The 27,113-nt window shown below is 45.2% G+C and overlaps 3 protein-coding genes across 4 annotated transcripts in view; 1 reads left to right on the top strand and 2 right to left on the bottom strand.

Moving 5' to 3' along the window:
* The window catches only part of slc16a6b (solute carrier family 16 member 6b), a 233,383-nt gene that overhangs the window by 80,912 nt on the left and 125,358 nt on the right, over window positions 1-27,113 (top strand). The gene's annotated exons all lie outside the window — the stretch shown is intronic.
* On the bottom strand, window positions 10,960-12,945 carry hoxb1a (homeobox B1a). The gene is made up of 2 exons (XM_062481417.1): window positions 12,306-12,945; window positions 10,960-11,279 (listed from the first exon to the last, which is right to left on the bottom strand). Exons 1-2 carry the CDS (start codon window positions 12,943-12,945, stop codon window positions 10,960-10,962), a joined length of 960 nt encoding a protein of 319 aa, XP_062337401.1.
* On the bottom strand, window positions 19,820-25,982 carry hoxb2a (homeobox B2a). 2 transcript variants are annotated; one of them, XM_062481196.1, is made up of 4 exons: window positions 24,798-25,982; window positions 22,970-23,921; window positions 20,588-21,372; window positions 19,820-20,423 (listed from the first exon to the last, which is right to left on the bottom strand). In XM_062481196.1, the coding sequence occupies exons 1-2, from the start codon at window positions 25,219-25,221 to the stop codon at window positions 23,185-23,187; spliced, it is 1,161 nt and encodes a 386-aa protein (XP_062337180.1). In that variant the 5' UTR covers window positions 25,222-25,982; the 3' UTR covers window positions 19,820-20,423; window positions 20,588-21,372; window positions 22,970-23,184. The 2 variants fall into 2 exon arrangements, with proteins under 2 accessions (XP_062337180.1, XP_062337173.1); XM_062481189.1 differs by having other exon boundaries at window positions 19,820-21,372.

Here is a 27,113-nt window from a genome sequence, read left to right on the forward strand (position 1 = left end):
TCGCTCGGAAGAATGTCCTAATCAGATTAACCGTTATAAATGGATCAATGTGACTGACACGCACACAGCACGAATGGCTTTTCAGTTACATGGAGGGTACTTTACTCGTCGAACAGTTAGGCTTTTGAACCCTGAGACGATCCGATTTCTCAACCATTCACCGTCCCACATCGTTTTTATTCATCGGCAGACATGACCCCGGAGCTCCATCTTTGACAGCATAATTCCGTGAATTTTGACACACTGGAACACAGATACGTCTCTCGGGCTCAGGAACAGGTTTATCAGCACAGGTGTTGAGTGTCCCTCTGTGGATGCCATAGTGGGCAGGGGAACGGGGGAGGGAGGAGGGGGGAGGGAGGGAGGGGGGAGGGGGAGGGGCAGGGGAAGGGGAGGGAGAGGTGGAGGGGGAGGGGGGGGAGTGAGAGGGGGGAGGGAGGGAGGGAGTGAGTGAGAGGGGGGAGGGAGGGAGGGAGGGAGAGGGGGAGGGGAGGGAGGGAGAGGGGGAGGGAGGGAGTGAGGAGGGGGAGGGAGTGAGGGAGGGAGGGAGGTGACGAGGAGAGGTGTCAAGAGTCTCTTGGCCTGACCTGGCCGTAACCTCTCAGGAGGTCGCGTCATGTGACCTGGCTGCCCTCCCTCTCCCTGGCCGGGCGAGGCTGGGGAACCACAGACAGCCCTTCTGCGCCTCTTACCCTGGACCCTCGCATCTTCACGGTTCTTCTGCTGTCTCTTGAGGAGCCAGTGGATAACGTCCAAGGGGTTAAACTTTGTGTGTGTGTGTGCGTAGTGACTGTTACTAATGTGACATCCTTTTATCTATTGTACTTGTCTCATGGTGTTACATTCTATATATTTGATAAAGTGATGATCTCATGTTAAGAATGGAAGGACATGAAGGAAAGTGGGGGCCAAATGGACAGGAAGTGAGGATATCTGGGAGGGGAGGGCTAACAGGAAGTGAGGATATCTGGGGAGGGAGGGCTAACAGGAAGTGAGGATATCTGGGAGGGAGGCTAACAGGAAGTGAGGATATCTGGGAGGGAGGGCTAACAGGAAGTGAGGATATCTGGGAGGGGGGAGGGCTTAACAGGAAGTGAGGATATCTGGGAGGGAGGGCTAACAGGAAGTGAGGGGTGTTGGTGGGACGTGTGAAGGAGGATGTCTCCTCTCAGAGGCGTGTTTCAGAACGTGTCAGTTTCCTCACGATCCTTGGCTCGTCAAACTGGGCCTCCCTCCCTTGCTCCCCCCTCCCTCGCTCCCCCCTCCCTCGCTCCCCCCTCGCTCTGCCCTCCCTCCCTTGCTCCCCTCCCTGTCCTCGCATCTGAGCCGTCTCCCTTTCCAGCCCTTCTCCTCTCCCTTCATCTTTTCCCTCCGTCCCCTCCATACTCCTCATACCTCCGAAGCCTCCTGCTGGCTCTCTGACAGCCCCGTGAGGCTTACAAGCTTCCAGTGGGGGGGTTGAGGGGGTGTGGAAGGGTAGGAGTGTGAGGACAGGGGGGTGGGGGGGGGTCTACTTGACGGTTGGCGTTTCCCCAGGTGTCTAGTTCATTCTTACCCCAGTCTCAGCAGGCAGAAGTGAAATGATAGTGCTGGTGGGTGAGCCAAGCCTGACCTTGCCCCTTAGACCACTCCATCGTCTGAACCCTCCTTCACCAACCCTCTCCATCTACACCAACCCTCCTCCATCTACACCAACCCTCCTCCATCTACAACAACCCTCCTCCATCTACACCAACCCCCCTCCATCTACACCAACCCACCTCCATCTACACCAACCCTCCTCCATCTACACCAACCCTCCTCCATCTACACCAACCCTCCTCCATCTACACCACCCACCTCCATCTACACCAACCCTCCTCCATCTACACCACCCACCTCCATCTACACCAACCCTCCTCCATCTACACCACCCACCTCCATCTACACCAACCCTCCTCCATCTACACCACCACCACCTCCATCTACACCAACCCTCCTCCATCTACACCAACCCTCCTCCATCTACACCAACCCTCCTCCATCTACACCACCCACCTCCATCTACACCAACCCTCCTCCATCTACACCAACCCTCCTCCATCTACACCAACCTCCTCCATCTACACCACCCACCTCCATCTACACCAACCTCCCTCCATCTACACCACCCTCCTCCATCTACACCAACCCTCCTCCATCTACACCACCCACCTCCATCTACACCACCCCCCTCCATCTACACCACCCCCCCTCCATCTACACAACCCTCCTCCATCTACACCAACCCACCTCCATCTACACCAACCCTCCCCCATCTACACCAACCCTCCTCCATCTACACCAACCCTCCTCCATCTACACCACCCACCTCCATCTACACCAACCCTCCTCCATCTACACCAACCCTCCTCCATCTACACCAACCCTCCTCCATCTACACCACCCACCTCCATCTACACAACCCTCCTCCATCTACACCAACCCTCCTCCATCTACACCAACCCTCCTCCATCTACACCACCCACCTCCATCTACACCCACCCTCCTCCATCTACACCAACCCTCCTCCATCTACACCAACCCTCCTCCATCTACACCAACCCTCCTCCATCTACACCACCCACCTCCATCTACACCAACCCTCCTCCATCTACACCAACCCCCCTCCATCTACACCAACCCTCCTCCATCTACACCAACCCTCCTCCATCTACACCACCCACCTCCATCTACACAACCCTCCTCCATCTACACCAACCCCTCCTCCATCTACACCAACCCTCCTCCATCTACACCAACCCACCTCCATCTACACCAACCCACCTCCATCTACACCAACCCTCCTCCATCTACACCAACCCTCCTCCATCTACACCACCCACCTCCATCTACACCAACCCTCCTCCATCTACACCAACCCTCCTCCATCTACACCACCCACCTCCATCTACACCAACCCTCCTCCATCTACACCAACCCTCCTCCATCTACACCACCCCCCTCCATCTACCCCAACCCTCCTCCATCTACACCAACCCTCCTCCATCTACACCAACCCTCCTCCATCTACACCAACCCTCCTCCATCTACCCCAACCCTCCTCCATCTACACCATCCCTCCTCCATCTACACCACCCACCTCCATCTACACCAACCCTCCTCCATCTACACCAACTTCACTCCCTCTACATGCAGGAAGACACATGGATGAGCTCCTGGGCTATTTCAGTTGCAAAAGCGAACCCAGCTCTGCATTCAGGCACATGGGTGACCCTTTTCCTGAAACTAAAACAACAGGCAAATTCCATCTCTGCACAGGTGCAGCCAGTCGACGGGTCGGGCGTGGGGTCTTAGGGTCCGGTCCGCGTGCGGAGGATCACGGCGGGGACAGTGGGACAGGCGGGCGAGGACTGTTATTCTTGGCCGAGGAGGGAGAGGAAGGAGGGGGTCTGGGAGGGATCGCTCACCGCCCCCCGCCCCCTCCTCCCCGCCTCCACCCCCCCCAACCCGCCCCCATCACGCGCCGCAACCAAACGCACCGCCATTTGGGGTGAGAGCTTAAAGAGAGGCGGGCACTTTTTTTACTCGGGGCGCCCTGGTAGCTCAACGGATAAGTGAGGGTCCCATGTAGGCTGCGGCCTTGCCTGCAGCGGCCTGGGTTCGAATCCGGCCCGGGGCCTTTGCCACATGTCTGGCTCTCCCCTTTCCTGTCACACTTCACTTTAACGCTGTGCAACAAAACATGAGAAATGCCAGAAGAAAACAGAAAGAAAAAAGGTGGGCGGGCGGGCGGGGGGGGGGGGGGAGGGGGGAGGGGGGGAAAGAATGTTTTGAGTGTCAGCTGACCGCTCTGTACCCTCCACCCCCCGCAGCCCGTAACCCTTCCTCCTTCCCCTCCATCCCTTCATCCCTTCCCCTCCATCCCTTCCTCCCCTCCATCCCTTCCTCCCTCCTTCCTCCAGTCCTGTTCTCCTGCTGGGATCTGTAAACGGTTCGGAAGGTTCTGGAGAATGCACCGTGGTTGACCTGCCAGCTCTCTGTCTCCCCCCGAGCTCTCTTACCGTGCAGACGTGCTCTTGTACGCACACATCGCGCACACACACACACACCGCACACACACACACATCGCACACACACACCGCACACACACGGAAACACAGGTCTCATCATTCATGTACACGCAGTGATTGTTGTTATACACACTCTCTCTCTTTCTCTCTTCAACATGTTTCCATGACTCTCCAACAGACTCTCTCTCTCCCTCTTTCCCTCCCTTTCTCTCCCTGAAACACACAAACAGCAGTACTCCGCTGCTGGAGCAGGGCCAAAGAGGAGGGGTGTCGAGTGTCGGGCACTGGCTATAATTGGAGCGAGCTCATTGTTTATTGATAGCGCTGGTGATGAGAAAAGTGATGGCTCCTGCAGATAGGTTTCAACACTCCGTGCATCAGCACTCTTGCCTGGCCCAGCCCCGCGAGGGAGGGAGGGAGGGAGGGAGGGAGGGAGGGAGGGAGGGAGGGAGGGAGGGAGGGAGGGAGGGAGAGAGAGAGAGAGAGAGAGAGAGAGAGAGAGAGAGAGAGAGAGAGAGAGAGAGAGAGGCAGGCAGGCAGGCAGGCAATGAATTAACAGTGGATTGGTGAATTGAGAAAAAGGAAATGAAAAGATGGGAGGGGGGGAAACGTGGAGAGAGAATGAGGGTAGGATGAGCGTGAAGGAATAGGGACATTTGCGCTCTCTCTCTCCCCATCCCTTCACCTGACCTCCCTCTCGATCTCACTCCTGCTCCCCTGCTCCCGCTCTCTGCCGGTCTGAAGGCACGCAGCCTGAAGACGACACAGAACACACAGGTCTGCTCTCGAATCCCTGGAAAGCTGGGAGTTGGAGTCCAAATGACAGACTGACGGACTACAACTGCTGACACCGAAGGGGCAGAATGGTCGTAATTCTTTGCAAATTGGACAAGAAACTTGTTCCTTGCGAAACAGTGACAAGAAGTCACACAACACATCTTGAAGGTGCACAACCTCTGCTCGAACGTGAAGCTGGTTTATGAACTATTACACCCGTTACTCTTACCACACTAGACGTCTAGATCTTCCACGCTCTTTTGTCTTGCAATAGTGTCACAGTGGAAGGATCTTGTCAGAGCAATAACAGACAATTCACTGCCCGGGCGTCGTTTAACCCGAAACGTCCACGCATGTCACAGTGCAGATTTCTTTCCATGCACCCTGTGATCTCAGTGATTTTGATCCATCAGTGACATGCCGTCTCCATAAATTCTGTCGTTACAGGATGACAAAAGCCGTGTTTAAAAAGGTTGACTCCATGGCGGGATCGATGCTGACATGGAATGGCCCAAACCTGCTGTGGTCGTCGAGCATCAGAGCCGTGTGAGGTGGATTTGACATTAGGGTGGACTATGTTGACAGCGTAGAAACTACCTTTGTTGACTGTCAGTCAGTGTGCAAAGACCAGCTGAATACATTCTAGTACGAGCTAAATGATTGGTCTGCCCTCCCAGTAGGTCCTTGTAGAGAAAGAGAATATCACGTGTATTTCTGCTCTAGTTGTATATCTCCTTCCGTGTCACATGACACATGGAAATTGGTTTTCTGCATGCTGTGTTAACGAGAGATAAAGGCTATTAGGCTTCTGTGTGGTATATTTTATTTTTTTAAAGGAAATCATACAAGGAGTGTTATTATTTCCAATGACCGCATCCAAACTACGACTGCTCATCACTCTAGGAAGTAGAGTCCGTCCCAGATCACTGGTCCAGTTTGAAACACATCTTGCCCAGACTCAGAAATGACTATAACTTTGCAGCAAGGTTAGAGATGACCCAACAGCCAGCATTCACTTATCTAGTCATCATGACACCATTGATCCCCTTCAAACCATGGGGACAGGTTTCAATTGTTGCAGGATGACATCACCAGGGTTATGAACATGAGGGACTGGTGACATTAAAGTCACACAGTCTGGCCAAAGGTCAATTTAGGTGCTATCGATCGAGTTAACGTCCACAGAAAACTTTGATTATGTGCCTTTTGTGACCCATTACAGAAGGCCTTTAATATCGCTTTCAATGAAATATAGGAACACGGGTTATTTAAAGACGCGTTGATCGAATGTAATATCACACAAAAAAATCTACAATAAATGGCGTCAGACGTGTCATAGAGAGCACAGAATCTATGCAACACAATTAATAAGATTGTGTGCCGCGTCTCGAGCGATTAGTGTTTCTGCTTTCCTCATGTTTTCTCTGGCTTTTCTTCTCGTGCGCTTAAGGAATTCTGGACTGATAACCTTTTGGTCTGAATTCTCCCCCAAAAAATGTGATGTGAAGCAGGAGTAGACAGTTTGGAGCACTCAAAGTAGATTAGCTGACGTAGTTTGCAGGTACGACTGATAGCTTAATTATTTCCATCCAAATTGTTACATTAGACGACATAGCTTGTTATTTTAATGTGGTAGCAATTTTGGACATACTGTAGGCTATCTGCTAATACGGTTCCAGGCCTGGTACAAAATAGTATTTAGCACCGTGATAGCCTTTCTCTGCTCTGCAAATTACTTCGCGTAATTAGATGGACTTGGAAGCGGTGTGAACTCCCAATGACGCCATCAAGTTTCTTTAATTGTTTTCTGGAAAGACTAAGATAGTGACACGAGTACATCTTGATATCTGCAAATACATTTAAGACAATGTTAGCCTACTCATTCTTATTAAATACATAATAATGATGCATCCAAATACTTTATTTGTGTCATTTAATGTTGTTGTGAGTTTTTCGAGAGCTTTTACGTCAAACAATGGTATTCAAGTATATGATTAGGCATATAATTCACATTAATTAAGAAAACATACCCAGATATATCTACATTTTATCTTTGATAGAAATGGTTTAATTTCATAATCTTTAGCACCTGAATGCTTTGGGAAAAGAGAATATGTAGAACCGTAAATCTTTTTATTAAGAAATTGCAACTGAACGTATATATGACCTTATGTTCCAAAATATTATTGAACCGGCCTAGAATATTGTTTTTGCAACAAAAAAACTTAACTTCATAAAAAAGGTAGATAGTTAAAGATTGTTTTTTTAACTGATATTTAATTTCCCATTTGTTATAAATAGGGTAATTACAACATTTGGCAACGAATTTCATTATCATATTCATTACCCGGGAACTGCTGTATTCAGCCAGGCCGAGGTATTTCGTTTCTTGTTAACATTTTGCTTTTTTACCAGTAGTTAAAAAGAAAAAAATCATAGGCTGTTATTTTAGATATTTGATTATAGCCAACAGCAGAAATATAAGCTTTTCATTTTGAGGTCTTTTGAACTGTATGCTTGGTCACATTAGATAGATGAATGGTCACAAGACATTGTAGTCATTTATGGATCTTTTCAACAGAGAAGCGAACTCTGACCTTTTTACAGGCAACGGGAAGGCCAACACAACTCTAGAGAGACTTGTAGAAACAGGTTCGCTGCTCATTCGTTTGAAAAGCTGTGCCTTTTATCTACCCCAAAATGAATATTTACAGTACAGAACTCTGTAAATGGAATCAAAGGAAAGAGAAAAGAGACGCGAGAGAAACAACGGTGAGATTCTATAGAATCCGTGCAGGACAAAGCGAGCCCCCTCAAGTGCCGCTCCAGGCATGCCGCGCGCTTGGAGAGCGAGAGGAGCGCGCAGCAGACCTGTGGTTGACCCCGCGAGAGGGATGGAAGCTCATCCGCGGCTCCTGACAGGCTGACCCACGCCTTTCGAGAATTAATTTGGGTCTGAACTCCGGGTGAACCTGGGCCTGGGGAGAGCGAGGCTGGCAGTCCGGGGCTGTTTGAGGCAGGGCCTAGGCAAACCGATCCGCCTGTGTAAATATTGAAGCCGTCCGTCAGAGGGTCAGGGGATGAAATGGAACTGTCAAGCTCGCGTAAACTTTGGAGAAGAGGTGAGGCCACGAGAGAAAGACTTGAGGAAAAAACTATGGCAAACTCGTTTCCTCAACCTTTCTGGACCCCCCAGAGCCCCAAGCCACACCCTTTGCCTTCCACGCCTTGTCAGCGCGCCCTCCAAATCCCACTCCCCCGTTCACCTGTAGGTTCCAGCTGGGTCGTATAAATCAGGAAGCTAATTTAAGCGATATAATTGGATGGCAAATTTAGACATGATGCTATTTCCTCGTCCAGGAAAAGACAGGAGACTCGTATTTTGGACAGATGGGAAGAGAGGTGAAGGCGGGGTGAGGGTAGAGATTCTTTCAGGGTGAACTCATCCGGTTACCCCCTGACTTCTGTTTTTCATCCCATAACTCATCTCAAGTTCAGGAGGCTGGGGTTTCACAGAGGGGTTTTGCAGCGTTGATGGAGTATTTGGATTTGGTGAGAGTTTGTGGGCCTGACATGGGCTCATGAAAGAAATTAATGGGCATAGTTAGTAGTTCAACGGTTACCTCGTTTCACTTTGCAGATAACGAAGCAGTCACTTCTACCATGTATGGATTCAAACGAGTAAAACTGCATCAGAACTGCATCAATAGTTGGATAATATAGGCCAAATTGTTGCTTACAGGAGTATAGCCTATTTCAAATGTTTAGTAAGCCTAGTTGCCATTAAAATGAATACCGGCTTAACAACATAAATGTCAGCAGGTTTAGACGTGAGTTCATGATTATGGTTTGGAATATATTTACTCGTCAACTTGCAAAGTTTAAAAAGTAGCCTAATAGGCCTATTCATTTGGAATACTTTCACCATGGCCATGGAAAATATATGTTCTTTTGACTTTAAATAGGCCGATAAAAATGTATATTATAGCTATGTTCCTTGAATAGACTACTTTTGAGGGGAATGATGTTGGACAATATTAAGGTATGATTCAGCAATGAACTTACAAAGGTCGTATTTAGGTATACACAGCACAACCTCAGTGCATCCAGCTTGTCGTGTATCTGAATGAGTCTGAACGTGGTGACTGCGATGACTGGCATGGGTCACTCGCAGATCAAAGCTCCTGAGAGGCGGTACAAACGGCCCAGCATGAACAAAATGAACACCAGCTGCTTTGAAGAAGGTTAGCAAGGAACGTCATTGACTATAGTAATTCTACCTTCGATTTTACATTTGAATTTCCAATGGCATACTGTTGATGTGAATGTTTATCGATCGGATTGTTAGACATTTTAAAAATCCCATAAAGTGATAGCGCTTTATTTGTGTCCTTCTTCTTTTTTGTTGTTGCGTAGGCTACTGGTCCTGGGGTCAGGTCCCCTGGATGAGTTGTTGACGGCTCCACTGCAGGCGGCTGCACCTTAGTACACATGGACAAACAAGACCGCACTCTAAAGAATGCAGGTTTTTCACCTTTCCAAACAATCGGGGTGTGTTCCAGCAAATGTGATACAATGCATTGGCCTAGAGTTTGGGCCGGATTGTTTGAGAGGCCATGGAGAGTGACGCTGAGAGAACTGGGCAGGGAGGGATTGAGGAGAAGGGGAGTTTGTTTACATGTTTAGATATCCCAGAGGCGTCAAAAGGTAAAAAGGTCAACGGCAACCACCCGGAATGCAACGCAACATTCCACACCCTATGCACAGCGTGCATAGACAACAGTGTTGGGCTTGCAGGCCTTCTCATTTTGTGAGTTCTGCTGAGGTCAAATCGAGGGTACTCAATTCAAGGAAACTATTGAAATGCACGGGGTCCATAACTCATTAGTATGCATGGCAGGTCCCCAAAGTATATGCGGTAACATTGTTGGCTGAAACACAGCCCTTTTGTCCTCGTCTTTACACCATGAAAATTCGCATTCGAACATGAAAATTTCTAAACCGTGGAAATAAACTAGCCTATATTTATTTAAAAAAATCTGAACTATAACACGTTTTGTAAAATACGTTTTTATTTGAGGTAGATTCAGAGACAACATTTCGATTGAGAAATTATTCCAAGTAAATACATAGCCGACAAACTAATACAACTTAGTTCGTCTGCATGATGAAAAAAAGAAAAAAAAAGTACAGGGTCATATATACATTCACATTTTAAAACGTATCTTTCTTTGCCTATAAAGGTGGCAACATTTGAATCTTCCACGTGTCTAATTCAACTGTTTATTTGCGAGTTGGGTTGACTGTTACAGGTGTAAATTGTGTTATGACATTTCATATGTTCTATATTCTTCTTTCATCGGATAGTTGAAGTTGGTTTGCCATTGTGATCACGTCATCTTCGCCTATTTTGATTCTTGTTCTAAAGACTTTATACGTTTATAAGTTTACTACTAAAAAATGATTTGTTTACAATACATAATAAATCTCGTTCTATTTGCCTACTCCATGAACTTGTGTTTGAATTATTCACACCCTAACACACACACACACACACACACTCACTCACTCAACTTGTTCGTATAATACCCTGTGATCCTATAGTGCAAGGAATCATTCATACAGCAACCCTTTCGGCCTCAGGAGGCAGTTGCGTGGGCCTGTAATGTCGCCTGAAAGGCCATTAACAAATTGAAACAACCGCATACAACTTACAAAACTACTACAAAAAGCAAGTTCAACAATATCACAATGTTTTGCCAAGAGGCTCCCTGTCGGTATTATAAGGCTCGCTTAGAGATTTGTAAACATCCAAAAGTGCATCCCCCTTAAGAGGCATTGAGACTGAAGACCCTGTATATCCAGATTGTGAAAACAAATGTCTAGCTTGATAATAAAAAACGTTGTGCATAGCCGCTTCCTTCTGTCTTCTGAGTGTGCATGTCAAAGTAGGCTAATTACTTGAGGTTAAATTACATCAAAGATGTTTAAATAGGCATCAGTTACAGACATATCGCATAAACAGTGGAATAGTCAATTCGATAATACGGGAGGAATATTTTGCTGGTGAATACATTTGCCCCCTCCCCCATTCGATCTCAGTGCCTTGAGTTTTTGTAAATGATCTCCATCATGTTTCCGAGTTAGGGGACATGCCTGGTGACGTGGAGGAGGAATGGTCAGAGTGGTCATCCAGGTCCTTGGAGGAGCCTGTGGCTGAGGCCGGGGCAAGGCCTTCTTTCTCGCGCTTCTTCTGCTTCATCCGGCGGTTCTGGAACCAGATCTTCACCTGGGTCTCGTTTAACTCGAGAGTGGCAGCAATCTCCACGCGCCTTGCTCGCGTGAGGTACTTGCTGAAGTGGAATTCCTTCTCGAGCTCAGTTAGCTGTTTGGTTGTGAAGTTGGTGCGAATTGTGTTCTGGGGTCCCATTCCATAGTCTGTAACTTTAACTGTGAAAAACGAGAAGGATGGTTAATTAGATGGTGTTTGATAGTTGATATTAAGGAATGGTTCTTAATTATGGAAAAAATAGCATTAATTTCTACATTTCACATTTCAGTTTCGTTTTCAAATTCGTGGAATATATTTTACAAAGAGGGACAATTCAGAAAGCATCATAAATCGTGTAACAACAATAGTGATAACAAAATGCACATATTTTAAGTAGCCTAGGCAAGACAATGAGACCGAGAAGCAATTTAGACACAAATCCCTTAAATAAATACACTTCAAATGTTATTCAGAGGCTAGTTTAAAGACTCAATCTCCTGCGCTTCTCATAGCCCACAATGAAAATAAAGCCAAGCCGCGTAGATATAAATGCACACTATACGTATAAAACCATATTCCCTTTGGCACTGTTATGGTTGGATGTTTTATGACCCTAGCCTAGTGGGGCTGGTCTCACCCGAGTGAGGTTGAAACCTAGATCTACGCACAACTTCCAAACGGGCATAAGCGAGGAAGGAAAGGCCCATGGAATACAATAGGGGCCAACAAAAACGAATGAATCCAAATGAGAACCTTGGAGTAGTTTAAGATAACAGCGTTGGGCCACTTCCTAGGGCGTATGAAAGCACGTCTGCTCAATGCATTAGCCAGCGAGCAGAAGGGGGAGAAAATAACATGTCAGGCATGCACGCAGCCAGAGTCACCAGAGCCGTGTCTGGACAGAGATACCACACTGACCTAGAATCCAGCCCCCCAAACTCCCGGTGTGTTATGGATCAGAGATAAACCAAGATAGGCAAGGCTGGCATTCCCTAAATGTCTATGCTCTCGTAACCAAAACGAACCGCTTGTGAATGCCTTGGCGTATATCTAAACATTAGGCTCTATAATCGAAGAATCAACCTGAAACAGGTGACATGATTGGATCTGTTTCCACACACATAAAACATATACATTTCCCCGGTCTTGCGCTGTTCATTTTCATACAACTGTGACCATTGTTTTCTTGAGGCCCCACAACTCACCTGTTTTAGGGGGGTTCCTCTTCACTTTCATCCAGTCGAACGTCTTGCCTTGTGGAGTTTGCTCCGTGTCCTTTTCCCTCTCCTGGGAGGCTGAAATGTCAACATAGGTGCTCTGCAAATACCCCCGCTGGTGGTCTTGTACCTCACTGCCAATGTGCTGGTACTGGGCCGCGGGAACGGCCCCTTGGGTTCCGCAGTACGTCCCTGCAAGGGATCCGTAGTTGGGGCCTACATTTGAGGCGGAAAAGCCCGATGATTGATAGTACATCCCATCTTGTTCGTTTATGAAGTACTGAGGGTGTCCATAGTCCGGGTTCGCGCATGCTTGAGTCCCATACCCAGAGCTTCCAGTGCCGCCATAGGGGATTCCCATATTGGCATGGTGCGTCTGGGACTGGTGAATGGGATGCGCGTAACTGCTGCTCTGGTGCTGATGTTGGGATGCCGCGACTTGCGCGCTGCCTCCGACATAAAGCCGTCCATCACCGTTATAGCTGTCAGTTGCTGTGGTGGAGCCCGTGTTAAAGGAGGCCGGGAAGCCATGATCCAAGTGGTGATATCCAGACTTGGGTGAGTAGGCGTTCGTCCCACGGTTACAAATTGAGTACTCAAGGAAAGAGTTCATTCTGGAATTGTCCATGCGCAATTGATGATGGAGGGCCAGCCTGCATGCGTTTCAAGGGGAATCCTCCTTACCCTGCAACCTCTCGGCCGTTTGTCATGCGGAAGGTATCGAGAGAGAAAAAAGGAAAGAGCTCAGCTCGCGGATCAAGTCACCCAGGGCTTTCCCTATAACACTTTTCTTACCTCAGCTGCTGGTGACGTGAGCCGTCACGGCGCCAATGGTGAGGGGGACCTCCAGAAGTTTGTCAGCGCACCGCACTCATCCATCAAGCGGCTGACATTTGCATGACAAAGCCACTTCAATCAAACTGGCCCATCAATCTGATAACAGCACGTACATGTCAAGCCGCTCTGAAAAAAGGCTCTACTGACCGGCAGAGAAATAAAGAAAGAGTTTGGATATTCTCCTACAATGCTACACCCCCCATTCGCTTCTCTCTTTCCTCTTTTTTTTGTATTGTAGATAACATATATCTTACTGGGGTGGTTTGTTCTGGAAACAGCATATTCGTATCACACATAGTGAATCAAGCTAGTTGGCCTTACTGTAGGGACTGTCCTGGATTCTGAAATACCTCCTTCATTGTATTGCATAATATCATTAGATATTTTTGTCCTGTGCATAAACATGGTTTGTGACCATAGAGAGCCCCATATCAGTTTTGGGGAGGATGGAATCCGTTTAACACTTGAATTGACGTAATGTTTTTTGGATCAGTCCCGGATCTGTATTGGCGAATCTAATTGAATTAATGAGCTGATCTGTTACAGAAACTAGGTTAGGCCGACAGCAAGCCTTCTGGCAACCCACATCACGAGGGAAGGCAGGATATCTTCCATGAATAGTAGAGTAGTCCATTGTACAGGCTACATTTTCTGTTGAATGAGACATACTTCGAACTGACTTCACGTTTTTATTGATGTTAGGCAGATCATAATTTAAACAAAATGAGGCGTAATCTTAGTGACACTGAATGAAAAAGGTGGCCATCAACATTAAACCAAATCGAAAATATAATGATTGAGATGTCTAACTTTCTGTCAACGTGGGTGGACAAAAAGAGGAAACGAGAAAGGCTAATTATTAAATGTAGTGACAAAGGGTAAGGAGTTCTACCTCTTCATGAAACTGCCCACGCGCAATGGATGGGGACTGAGGAATCTAGAATATATTTGCTCATTACTCCGTGCTGGACAAGAGAGGTTAACAATATGACGCCCACAGTAATTTGTAACTTGTCAGGATGTTTACTGTTCGGCTCGCATCTCTGCTTGGAGAAGGGTGGTTGCACGGCCAAAAGTTCAGACCTATACTAGTTTGTTGTTTGTTCTGGTAGGGTATCTTTTCCATCTTAAGAGTACTCAAAGCTTTTAGCTGCCTCCTCTCAAATGAAGGTTACTTATCTGCTGTGGGGAGTTGACATATCCACGTGTCATTCAATAGAAGATTTCCTGCAAAAGATATGTCACCGTTTTATTAGGCTCTTTTAGGTGTATTTTAAACACGCGTATCTTTAAAAACCTTTGCAGAATAATACATTTTGTAATTTAGAGGACAGGTGTGAATACAATGTAATTTATATTTAGCTATAGGCAATATGCTATTCCAGATAAAATCACATTGTCATGTAGGTCGATGCGCATTTTTAGATTGACCGATTGCTGTAAATGCCCTAGAAAGCCAAGAGCTTCACGTTTGAATTAAAGAAATGTGTATTTTAATTAGAAAAATACTATCGCGTCTTGCCAATCATTTTAATGTGAAAAAAGAGTATGAGCCACAAAAAAAACATTATTTATCATTTAGCCTATTTCCTATAGCATAGTCATTGACAGAATCGTTTGCCTTTGGTAGACATTATTGACCAAGTAATCCATGATTCGATTAAACTTTCTGTTTACATTTTATTGTAAAATGATTTCCGTAAGGTCGACCATAATATCACAAAGTAAACTTTTTTTTTGAAGGATAGGATAGTAGCCAGTTTGGCTTCAAATACTCGTGAAATCACCATAGGCAACAGAAGCTCATTCCAAACTGTAACAAGAGAATCTGAGGACGAATTCAGATGCAAAGTGGAGTAGGGATTAGAATTGAAACCTTTGATCACTGTCATCCTCTTTACAATTTACCACATGTAATCCACTGGGGAATCCTGCTAGCAAACAGATACAGGATAGCACGGCATGCACATGATAATTAGGCTAGTTTCAAAGCACAACTGCGCAAACCCCCTAGTGGTAGGATGCTGGTGCAATTTCAAAAACAAAGTTGTCGCAGTCAGCCAAATCGAAGACAGAACATTTTAATGTTCTTATACTAGTTGGCGTTTTACGTGGATCAACGCAGTGCTTTGGGAAACTTGCACCCACTTTATCTTTTTGGGACTGGGTTTAGGCCAGGGCTGCGTTTTCCAAAAGCATCGTAAGCCTAAATTGATCGTAGAATCCATCGTACGACGGATCTTAGTTTTACGGGCCGTTTCCCAAAGCCATCGTAGCTAAAGAGGCTCTTTAGAATGCTCGTAGATTAACGAGAGCTCCTGATCAGTCGTAGATCGCTAAGTGCATCTTACATTTAGTCATTTGGCAGACGCTCTTATCCAGAGCGATTTACAGTAAGTACAGGGACATTCCCCCGAGGCAAGTAGGGTGAAGTGCCTTGCCCAAGGACACAACGTCATTTTCCTGGCGGGGAATCGAACCGGCAACCTTCTGATTACTAGACCGATTCCCTAACCGCTCAGCCACCTGACTCCCGTCGTCAAATCTTAAGCAAAGAGACTCAGTGGAGACACCAGTAGGCCAACCAAAGGCTACATGGATGCGTAAAGATAATTCGAGATGAAAAAAATTGTTTAATTATTTATATTGTATATATTTTTTTTGTTATTTAGTTGTTGTTTATTTGTTTTTTGTTTTTACAAAAGTATAGCATACTTGGAGGGTTTTACAAAAAAAAACTTTTTACAAAAGTTAAACTGAAACGTGAATATTTTTCATTTAACTAGGCTTCACGTGTCTTTAATCAAATGGTTTCATAAAAAGCATTTCATAAATGCATCAGGGTGATTGTAAAGTCATGACACCTGCTAGGCTATATGCATATGGTTACATCATGTGAACTATTTGTATCCATAGGATATTAATTAAAAACGATCATAATAATTATGGTATAGCCATAGGTATAAACGTTTTCTGTACCGACCTTAAATAATACTTTTTGTGCACTCAATTCTTTTGGTTAAAGTTTACTTAACAAAAGTCTTGAAGTTGCAACAGAACAATCACATTTACGCATCCGGGAAGCTTTTATAGTAGGCTAGTTCTTAAGAGACAGGTACGAACGTTCTTAAGAGAATGTTTGGGAAACGCACGTAAAATATCACGGTCGTTCCTTATTTTGCTCGTAGATAACTCTTAACTTAACTCTTAACTAAGATCAATCGTTATTGGGAAACGCAGCCCATGTTTACGAAGCACTAGCCTGCGTGCGTCATACGATAATCGTTAGTGCCAAGTTATCTTGAAGATGCGTTTCCCGAAAGCATCGTTACTCCCACGTGGCACGTTAAATCCATCGTAAGATAACGACGGTTTCGAACCAGTCCTTAGTCCATCGTAAAATGCTCGTTGCTGCTTTTAGTCCCTACCTCCTCATTCAGCAGACAAGAACCATAAACATTAAATAAATGCACTTTGGCCTAACTGTGTAAGAATTTCATGTTTTTCATTTTATTTATCTCAGACCATAATCCAAACAACGTGACGTTTTCATATGTATTAGCAAGATGAAATTAAATTAAGTTATTAAAAATAAAATAAAAATCTACTGGGTTAGCCAGTCCTAGATTGTTTGTCACATGAATATACAGGTGAGAAACTACACTCAAGGGCAGGGTGACCTTCTCGCTGTTCCTAAATGAAAACAAAAGCAGGTCTAGATTTGAGATGCTAGGCTAGGTGTAAGACGCTTCATCTGTTTGAGGGCAAGCTTGTCTCTCTTACGGTTGTCTCTCAACATGGCATCACCACCCTTTTCCTCTACTCTACCCCTGTTCTCACAAGCCCCTCTGCCAGATATAGTTGACATTTGGTAAGTGCTTCGTGCAAATATGTATGCAAACCCCACAGTGATTTGCGTTAGCGTAAACACAAATGTTTGAGACTTGAGCGGCTAAGCCTATTGATGTTGCCAGCCAGACCCTTGTGGGCCTGGATTGCGATCCAGCCCCAGCTACCTCTGGAGGGCTGTGAGTTGACAAGGAAAGAAACATTTGCAATGCTCTGCTTTGACTCAAACATCAATGTAAGATTGTTCCATAACCATAAATAAACAAAATCATATTTATTGTTGTGGGTTCCGAGTGGAATGCTGTATAATTTTCCTGTGACCACAAATGCAAATCAGCCTTTCTGCCACCCAACATAGTATTTAAAAGATCACTATGCTCTCTGTCTCTGTCTCTCTGTCTTTCTTTCTCTCTCTCTCTCTCTCTCCCTCTCTCTCTCTCTCTCTCTCTCTCTCTCTCTCTCTCTCTCTCTCTCTCTCTCTCTCTCTCTCTCTCTCTCTCTCTCTCTCTCTTTCTCACTTTGTCTGTCTGTCTGTCCCTCTCTCTCTCTCTCTCTCTCTCTGACAGATTAATGCCATGTTTAATGAACCTCACTGTATATTCCTGTGATAACGAGACAGTGCCTCACATACTGCATTCCTACTTCCTTGTTTACCAGTGTTTCTAGGCAACAGGGAGACTTGACCAGGCAAGTCTCGGCTTTAACCAGTGTCACTCAGTCCCACTTCCTGAGAGAGGACAGGCCACATCCTGCCTCTCAGACCTACAGCCACTGATTTTGATAAGCTATTGTCTCTTCCATATCGCTGTACTGGTGAAGTGTGCGGATTGTCGCCGGCCTACGCTCTAAGAGCCTTGTCATCGGATCCCTCCTCTGCATGCAGGGGAACACTGAGCGCGCTCAGGCTTTTAGAAAAGTCACGTGACCCATTACCACATTCCTGGAAGCGGGCCTCAGTCCTTCCCGAAAAGCGTGGAATGTGATAGTGGACAGGGATGGAGAGATTTCCCTGTCGACTGCCGAGTTGGAGGGCTATTACATTAGCCTCTCCGCCGTGCAGGGCAGCTCTGGTCCCGGAACAGGAGACGAGAGGGAGAACAGGAACAGTGTGTAGTCGTCATCTACTGTGCCGGGTTCTGTTTGAGCTCCAGAGCCTTACAGTTATCTTTAACTCCAGGGCTGTACAGCCAAGATAGACTCAAGGCCCTGGGCTCTACAACATCCTATCTCGGGGCCAACCGAATCCTCAGTTGAACGCACCAAAAAAGAACGAGTAGGATGTGGTTAATCGCAGGAACGCCATCTTAATCCCATGCCGTTCTTTCAAATGTTCATAAACGTCTCGGCCTGGGAGAGGAGAGTGGTTGGCGGTTGGCATGACTGCAGGGTGTTGTCTGGTTGCAAGCCCATGTGAGGGACTGTGTTCTATGATGTCACATCCTGTATGAGTTGCTGATTGAGAAGGCCCTCCTGGGTCACTACAAGGGTGGCACTGTTTGACATGACCATGTGTTGGTGAGACCACACACATTCACACACACACATACACACACACACACACACATGCTAATGCCGCTCTGGGAATACTTTTGCATCACATACAGCATGGATCACTCATTCTAAGAGAAAACAAGTCCCTGCTATTAGTCCAAGAGAACATTCTTCATGGTCTGATGGCCAGAATCTGTTCCAATCCATCTCTACGCTGGTCACAAACCCTCGTACCTCAGCGCAGTTGCAACTGACATACATAGTCAAGTCAGATAAGCAATTTGTGTGAAGTGTGAAGCTAAATCACACATAACACATTAAGCCGTCTCCTTACCTGTGAGATTTCAACGGCGTCTGCTTTCGCCGGTCGAGGACATGTTTTGGCAGTCATGTTGGATGGATACTCACTGCCACATCAGATTGGTCCTATCTGTGAGGAACCATCTCTGATAAGACTAAAAGTTCTCTGGCTGTCAGCCGATGCTGTCTCACCGCATCGACACCTGGGAACACAAGGAGGGACCCAACTGGGACCAAACACAGCATGGAACTCAGTCCAAACCACAAGTATTGTAATCATGGTTAACCTGACTTTGGTTACAGCTTCTTTCAACTGCTTTCTTCTGACATGTTGAAGTACTGTGGTATTAGATGTTAGGCAAGAAAAATGAAAATCGAAGGACCTCAGCTACAAAAATACTAGCTACCCACGACTGTGAACCTGGTCTGACAACACGTCACCAGATCTGTGGACGGCATTACCAGAGACCGCCGTCTAGTGCTCCAGTTTGTGCTGTCATCTATTACAGGTCTACAGTGTTCATTTTGTATATAAATTATGGCCTCTAACAGGCGCTTGTTCATTTTCTTTCACATTCAGTTTGTGAAAATGAGATGATAGGATTGATTGTGTAAATGAAGATCACTTTTTTTATTTTTTAGATATCTTTATTGAATTTGTAGTTGGATTGTGACTGTGACTGTGTAATGTACCTGGCTGTGAAGACACTTTAATTTCCTTGTTGGGGATCACTAAAGTAGTCTATCTATCTATATAATGCAAACTGTGTCAAGTTTGTAGTTGTTTTATGGTTGCCCCAAAAGTAATGTTTACACAAACATAAAAACATGTGCAGCCATAGTTAAGGGGAACATCCTAAAGTGTTTCAACACCATCCTCTTGGCCTTCAAACCAGCTGTGAAGAGATCGCTCACTTCCTGTCTTTTCAGCGCGATGATGTCACAGCACAATCAGAGAACACAGAAACTGCAACAAATGTGTACCTGTTGTTCTCCATTTGACTACTTCATGGTTGCAATTATAGTTTCGTTCTCAATTTGTTATTGACTCCAATAATAACGACTCCTCCTTTTAAAATATAATCTCCATATTTTACCTTGTGTAAATATTTTTTTTTTGTCAATTTAATAAATATGTGATGGCAAAACAAGGAATGTTTGTGTTTTCCCCCCATTTTGTTTAGCATACAAACTGTACAACATGACACCCCTTATTTCACTGAATACAACATGTCTACAATAAGACAGAATGTAAAAAAACTTACGTTACGTAACATTTTATTTTAAAAAGGTCACTTACAGATACACCCTTAAAAATTGCTCTCTGTGTTTACACTCTGCGATACATCGTTTGTCTGTGTTTGTGGGACTTCCTGGTTTCTGGCCCATCCCTTTTAGGTCATGTGATCTGACTCAGCCAAACAGAAGAGTTGCAGCAAACAGGCAACATCAGTTTCAAATGTGATTGGCTAGAGCGGCAAAGCATTTCCCATCCTGCACTTACTGTATGAGTAAACATAACTGTGCAAACGTCATACTGGAAAATCTGTGCTGTGAAATTCTTCTTCAGGCACCATGCCTCTCTTCTCCTGCTCTGCCATCCTCCTTCGCCACCGTCCAAGACAAACACTTTGGAAAAACATTACAAAGATGACTCATGACAAGAAGTAAACAAATGTCCTGATTGTTACCGATTGGGAAGGAAACATGGCAGATAACCGGCTTCTCATAGCCTTGGAGGGAGGCCAGGGAAAGCAAATATGGATAGATAAGCAAAGACACAGGCACCACACCTTAAATTATCAAGCACATACATCCGTCAACCATCACTTCCCACTTCAGAATTGACAAAGCCAGGAGTGCCCTGTGGGCATGGCTTCTGTTGTCTAAACAGTCACCTCGTCCCCTCCTGCGCCTCTGGTTGTCTGGCGATATGGTCTCAGATAGACTGCGGTAAAGATTGTAGAAATAAACCAAAGAAAAGGTGTACTGCGCATTCGTCCTTCCCAAAATTGCAAGTCAGGACTTGTGGCTGAGTTTCACACTTACCTGATATCCAAAATGTTTCTGTATACTCACATACACACACACCAGTGAACTAAAATGACCCCATTCATTGTGGTGGTCATTTGGATGTTGAATTGATTCATGTGTGTCAGTGGTTGCCATGCAGACCCAGTGGTCAGGCCCCTCTCTGGTCCCCCAGATAGGGACCCCTGGGTCTGCAGCATCGACCGGTTGTCGCTGTCTCTTTGGGGACTGAGGTGGAGGCGGACTGCCTCTGGTTGGTAAATGTTGTGTCCTTGCACACATCCACACAGCCTACTGCAGACACAGTCTTGCAGACTCCCTGAGACACACTCAAACTGGCCTTGGCTGAACCCCTGAACTGCTTTTCATGTGGCCCCCCTGGTGATTGGTGACTCCAAGGGTCCGTGACCCGGTTCTGATTCCTAGTTTCCTCTCCTTAAACCTGATCCGACCCCCACTGGGAGCCATTTCGGTTCTTCTGATCCACTCTGCACATCAGACAGGAAGTGTGTAGTGGAGATGTCAAGAACATGGTGCCAATAAGTAGCTGCAAGAAAAGGATATCATGACAAGATTGCAATGATTAGGCTATGTTTCCCAGGCCAACCCAGATTTTTCCATACCATAAAAATAAGGTGACATAGATACAAAATTCTGTAATTATGATTTGGTGTCTGGTGCTTTATGAAGATAAAGACAGTTAGTGCTGTTGAGCAGCTGAATGCAGGCAGGCATGGGGGAGGGTGGAATCAGTAACAAGGAGAGAGAGCTTATAGATATATCTACAAGAGGGATATGGATGAGCACGTTGTTGACTGAGTCACTTAATGATATAAATAGCTTTAAGGTTTAAATATTGCACATTTTAGTCATCCACATTATCATAGGAATAATAAAAGCATAGGCTATTAGCCTACAATAACGTTTTTTACCATAAAGCTTTAGGAAATTATTATTGTATGTTAGCCTGTTTAGAATAATAACAATAATAAAAAATAACAACGAAATCCTTGAGAAAGGCTCTGATGTTGGTCAGTTAGTCAGCCTTAATGTTGCGTAGTGGCTTATTATGCTATATCCACAGTGACGAGGGACTTATAATGGCTGCCGCGTTATTGTTCATATCGCCCATTGTGTTCTCAGCGCCATTTTGCATCAGCAGGATAGCAGCCAGACTCGAGCTCACCCAGCACCTCATGCTAGGCTACAATGTTAGCTGAGCTAGTTCGACCGGCCTATGGCTTAATGCACCACGCAGGGAGTTAGCCTAGACCAAAACAATAACTTGGCTAACAGTGTGCGCTTGATCAGTTCTTTACCCTTCGTTATTTGTTTCAACCGAAATATTTAGTGATAGCCTTTGTTATAGGTTTGCATTTGAATAAGAATCTAAGAAGAGTTCCAACCTAGAACATTTGTGAACAACAAATTGCAGCATATCTTGTTGATTAAATACAAAGTAAAATAGTCACACTGAATAACACCATAATATGCCAAACGTGCCTTTTATCTTCTTCTAAATTACATCTGAATATGAACATAACCATCGACATAACCTGTAAGCTACATGTCTGTAACATATCTCAAAATTAAGTAATTGGCTATGGTAACACAAACACACATGTAATAATAATTATACCCATATTTATATTACAATTAATATTACATATGCTATAATAATATCTGTGTAATGCATTTTCTAAATTGTGTTAAATTGGGTCAACGGTTGCATGTGGCTATGAGGCACTGACTCCCAAACTGTTGCATTGTTATCAGCTTCCCATCTTACAAATAGGTGCATTATTAAAAACAAAGCATTATCAATGTATTTTCATCAAGCAATCAACAACACTTACGCCACATTATAAATGTTTTTTTATTTCAACTATGAAAATAATGTACAATAAATAATTTGAAATTTGTACTATTAAAGAATCTCAATAAATAAACTAGTTCTAAAACTCGTCAACACGGATGCTGCCAGTGAAGAGAGAATTTCTAAAAGCAGTCCAGCTATCCAATAGATTTGATACATTTCCTGAGAATTATTTATCGATTGAGCTGCATTGACAAGTCTGAAACATTAAGGAGATTTTAAATACTGTAAATTATATGATGCCAGACAACAAAATTGCAATAAATACCTGAAATTTGGACAAAGGGAAGTCCGTATGGGATTTCGAGTGCATAAACCAAAAATGTATTGCCAGCAAGTAGTACATAATTCGATCCGTACGTCTCAGGTTAACTTCTATCTTCAAAAAAGGAACATTCAGGAATGTTGCCGAGATGCACACTATTGTAACACTATGGGCAGTCTCCTTAATTCGATTGTTTGCTTAAAGTTCTTTTTGTCGTCCTAAAATTGTAAATGTTGTAAATCTATAGTACAAAGTGTGCTCGTGAACAAGTCAAAGTCCTCCTCCGAGAAATCTACAGGGCTGTCGAGGGAGCTTTGCAGGCTGGGCGATAGAGCGTCAGAAATCTGGAGGCAGGAATCGGCCGAAAAGAAATTTAAATCGGAGAGAGAGGCGGACACGGCATCCCGCTGTTCCGAAAACGAATGATCTGGGCCAGATGCGCCGGCGTCGCCCATTGTTGTGGGGTTATCTGTAGTGGGCGTTAGGGGGAACGGGGGGGACCGCACGGTTGTATCTGAGACTGATGCTGGCTCTTGGCGGCTCAGCTGGTCATCCTCGGGCGTGGGGTGATTATTGTCACTGCTATTCGTGTAGGTGGAGGCTGCAGAGTTGCACGTCTCGCCCTCGGACGCAGCCGAGCCAGAGGCTTCCAGTGGTTGGCTTGAGTAAGGCGAAGAGGCATCGGCCCCTTCCAGGGGTTCAAATCCTCCAGGGTCACCCTCTTGGCCCTCCCTGTGGTGTGTCGTTTGCCGCTTGTGCTTCATTCGCCGGTTTTGGAACCATACTTTGACCTGCCTCTCAGTTAGATCCAAAAGCGCAGCGATTTCCACCCGTCGTGGCCGACAGAGATATTTATTGAAGTGGAACTCCTTCTCCAGCTCGAGCAGTTGTGTGTTGGTGTATGCAGTCCTCAGCCTCCTGGACCCGCTTCCGTTGTCCAGACCGCCATGTGTGTCTGCAAGAACCCAGACATTGAACATAAATAAGTCCAAACTATCAACCTTATAATGATCCGCTGACACATTTGGCACGCCGCTGAAAACCCAATAAAAATGAACTATGTGTATATCCCCAGTACAGCCCTTGTACAGTTGTTTTCAGCAACTCCAGTACAGTGGCTCTCTGATGTTGCCTGTATCAGGTTAGCAGAGACGCGTTATTCCTCCAAGCCCCCATATTTTGTTTTGTGCACTGCCTCGCCATTATATACTGACATCCAACATGGCTCCCAGCCCCGAGACATGGGTATGAATATATATCATTAAGACAGTGCTGACACAGACTGCGATTAAATCGTTATTCCAAGGCAACATTTCAAATCTGTTGAAATGCAACTTTATATCCAAGAATGGCAACACACAACCACATTTTACGCACCAGATTGGGCACATTGAAACATTGTAAAGGTTTAGTAGAATATATATCTTATGACCAGATTAGTGATGTTGCAGATATCAGCTCGTTTTATACATGTAGGAATACCCAAGTGATATATAATCGAATAGTATGTGGTGCAGTAGTATTATGATTAATATGAGTTCAAATGGCTCATGCAAAGCAGCACTGCAGCATAATGCAGGTCCCTGTCTGCACACACAACACCAGCATAATGGGGAACATGCTTCAGAAAATAAATGCATCACAGTATGGTTCTGGAAATAAAAACAGTAACATCATGATGATATCCCTTTAAAAAGCCTTCCCATGTAATGGTTTTGAACGATCCCGTTTAAAAGCCGTCCCCACAGGATGCTACATTCACACATGCAATGCAGGAAAAGAAAACAATTAAATGTTAATAGATAGTCTTGTTTCTCTTTAATGTACCGACCTGTCGGGGATTCCAGCCCTGCTGTGGCATATCCGGAGGATGCGGGAGAGGGGGAAGAGGAAGAGGCAAGGGTGGCATTCGCAGATTTAGGGCACTTCTTGGAGGATTTCTTCTCTTTCATCCAGGGGAACTCGTGTGCCAGCGGGCCAGCAGCGCTAGCTGGCGGGGCAGGGCCCTGGTGAGACTGCGGCGTCCGAAGCTGCAGGCCATTGGAGGCTCTCTTTTGGCTCCTCGGTCGCGCCTGGCTGCTTGTGCACGGGCTTAGGCTGGGGATGGTGTGCTCGAAAGGAGGAGGAATTACTGTCGAGTCCTTGATTGATGAAGTTTGAAATGACTCCAGGACAGCGGGAAAAGACGTCAGGCACTCTGCAAGGGAAGGCTGGCTGTTTATGAACCCAATCTCCCTCTCAAATTCAAAATTCATATCGTCTCCTGGTCAGCAAGCGGACCGCAAAAACAAAAAGAGCTAAATAATAACAAAAACGCGTGATTATCAGCTCCCCGCAATGGCGTATTTGCGGCCTTTAATAATTGTGTATATTGGTGATATTACTAGCGTATGGGGACCTTGGTCTACTAAACTGAAGACTATGGGCGAAATTGCAGCCAATTCCTGGTCACATGACCAATAACATCCAATGGAAATCCGAGGCCTGGTGGCTAAAGAACGCATTATTTTGAGCAAATGTTCATATATCGTAGGATATCATGTTGTTTTGTATTAGCAGGGGGTGCATGTAATAATTATAATAAAAAGGGCTCGGTTGCCATGTGTCTCACCTAGCTGTGTCGCGTGGGATGTTGTCGAGGCCCCTTATGCCAAACAATAGAGACTGGTGAACAGATTTTCGATTCTGGTGATGTAACTATGTAACATTAGGTGGATGCCGAAGACACACTTGCAATATGGCAATCTTCGTGTTTACCAGAGTAGGTCATTAATCTTAAAAGTTTGACAGGAGATGAGGCGCCTTAAGTAAAAAAAAGAATACATTTCCAACCCATCTTACATGGGATATGTCTTCATAAGACGCTGAGCTAATGTCGAATAACGGTTTTCTTTCGTCAGCGAGCCAGCATAAAGCCATTGGTAGCTATTCATGGTGCAGCAGAGAAACGTACTATAATATCACAAAGGGCTGATGCAGATTGAAGAGCAGTGTGTAAGTGTGTAATTTCGTTATATTGTAGCCCTACAATTGATAATGTTAGCATACACAAGTGTGTGAGCCCGTATATGTATGTATGTGTGTAAGTGAGTGAGGTGAGAGAGAAATAGAGAGAGAGAGAGAGAGAGAGAGAGAGAGAGAGAGAGAGAGAGAGAGAGAGAGAGAGAGAGAGAGAGAGAGAGAGAGACAAGCGTTTACCCTTAGAAATATTCAGTCCTGCAAAGCTTTCCACTGGTAGGTTTTTTCGGTGTAAAAAAATGGACAGCTTGTTTACTGAGCCGACTGACGAAAGTTCACAGCCAGGTCGCCTGCTGCAACTAGGAATCCTGACTGTATAAAACAGACGTTGTGGTTTAAGACTTTGGCCTTTATTAATTAATTCCAGCGTTGAGTTAAAAGCCGCACAAGGCAAAACTGCGTCGAAAATGTATTGGTAAATTATGTAACTTAAAAAATGTGTTGTAACTGATGAGATATTTTGGGAGACCAAGTAGCCTATAGAGAAAAAAAAGAACTGTGGTGATCAATCTTTTTCCCGGCAAAGCGCTTGACAGCAACCACCCTCAAGAATTCTTCCTTTTTCTTCAAGATCTCAACAAAGAAATCGTCGTTTTACCCTATAAAATGTTCTGTTTAGGCCTATATATTTAGATTCAACCATACGTAGGCTATAACGTGAGACCATGTTTACTGTCAGCAAATAATCCCTTAACCCCCCAACAATTTACGATTAGCTATAAATGAATTTGCAGACGTATTAAGTATTTGTTCTTGCTCTCAGGTCTAAAGGCAAAAATGGGTGAAATGTGTGTGGGCGAGTGGCCTATCTAAAGAGAAACACAATGCAGTGTGTAGGCCGCTGCAAGCTTTCGCCTGCAGTATATGTAGAGGAGGTCAGGCACACTGGCACGCTAAAACACGGCCTGTTCTCGGTGGCGTAGCTGACTTCGCAAAAACTGGGACAGTGGGAAGTATTTCTCTCGAAGTGTGGACTATATTGTTTGTCTTTATATTATAGGCTAGATCTGTTGGGCAAAGTGGCCATTAACGCGACCGTGAGGCTTCTAAAATGGCGTGCAATGTTGATCTATAGGCTATTTCTATTTAATGGGAATGCAACTTGTTAAATTTAAGTATTTTGCGTGGT

The sequence above is a fragment of the Osmerus eperlanus genome, chromosome 2 (assembly GCF_963692335.1).
Source record: "Osmerus eperlanus chromosome 2, fOsmEpe2.1, whole genome shotgun sequence".
Lineage (NCBI taxonomy): Eukaryota > Metazoa > Chordata > Actinopteri > Osmeriformes > Osmeridae > Osmerus > Osmerus eperlanus.

Coding starts and splice junctions, on each gene's coding strand:
- hoxb1a (XM_062481417.1), bottom strand. CDS start 12,945: ATGGACAATTCCAGAATGAACTCTTTCCTTGAGTACTCAATTTGTAAC. Junction 11,280..12,305: donor GAGGAACCCCCCTAAAACAG/GTGAGTTGTGGG, acceptor CGTTTTTCACAG/TTAAAGTTACAGACTATGGA.
- hoxb2a (XM_062481196.1), bottom strand. CDS start 25,221: ATGAATTTTGAATTTGAGAGGGAGATTGGGTTCATAAACAGCCAGCCT. Junction 23,922..24,797: donor AGGGCTGGAATCCCCGACAG/GTCGGTACATTA, acceptor GGGTTCTTGCAG/ACACACATGGCGGTCTGGAC.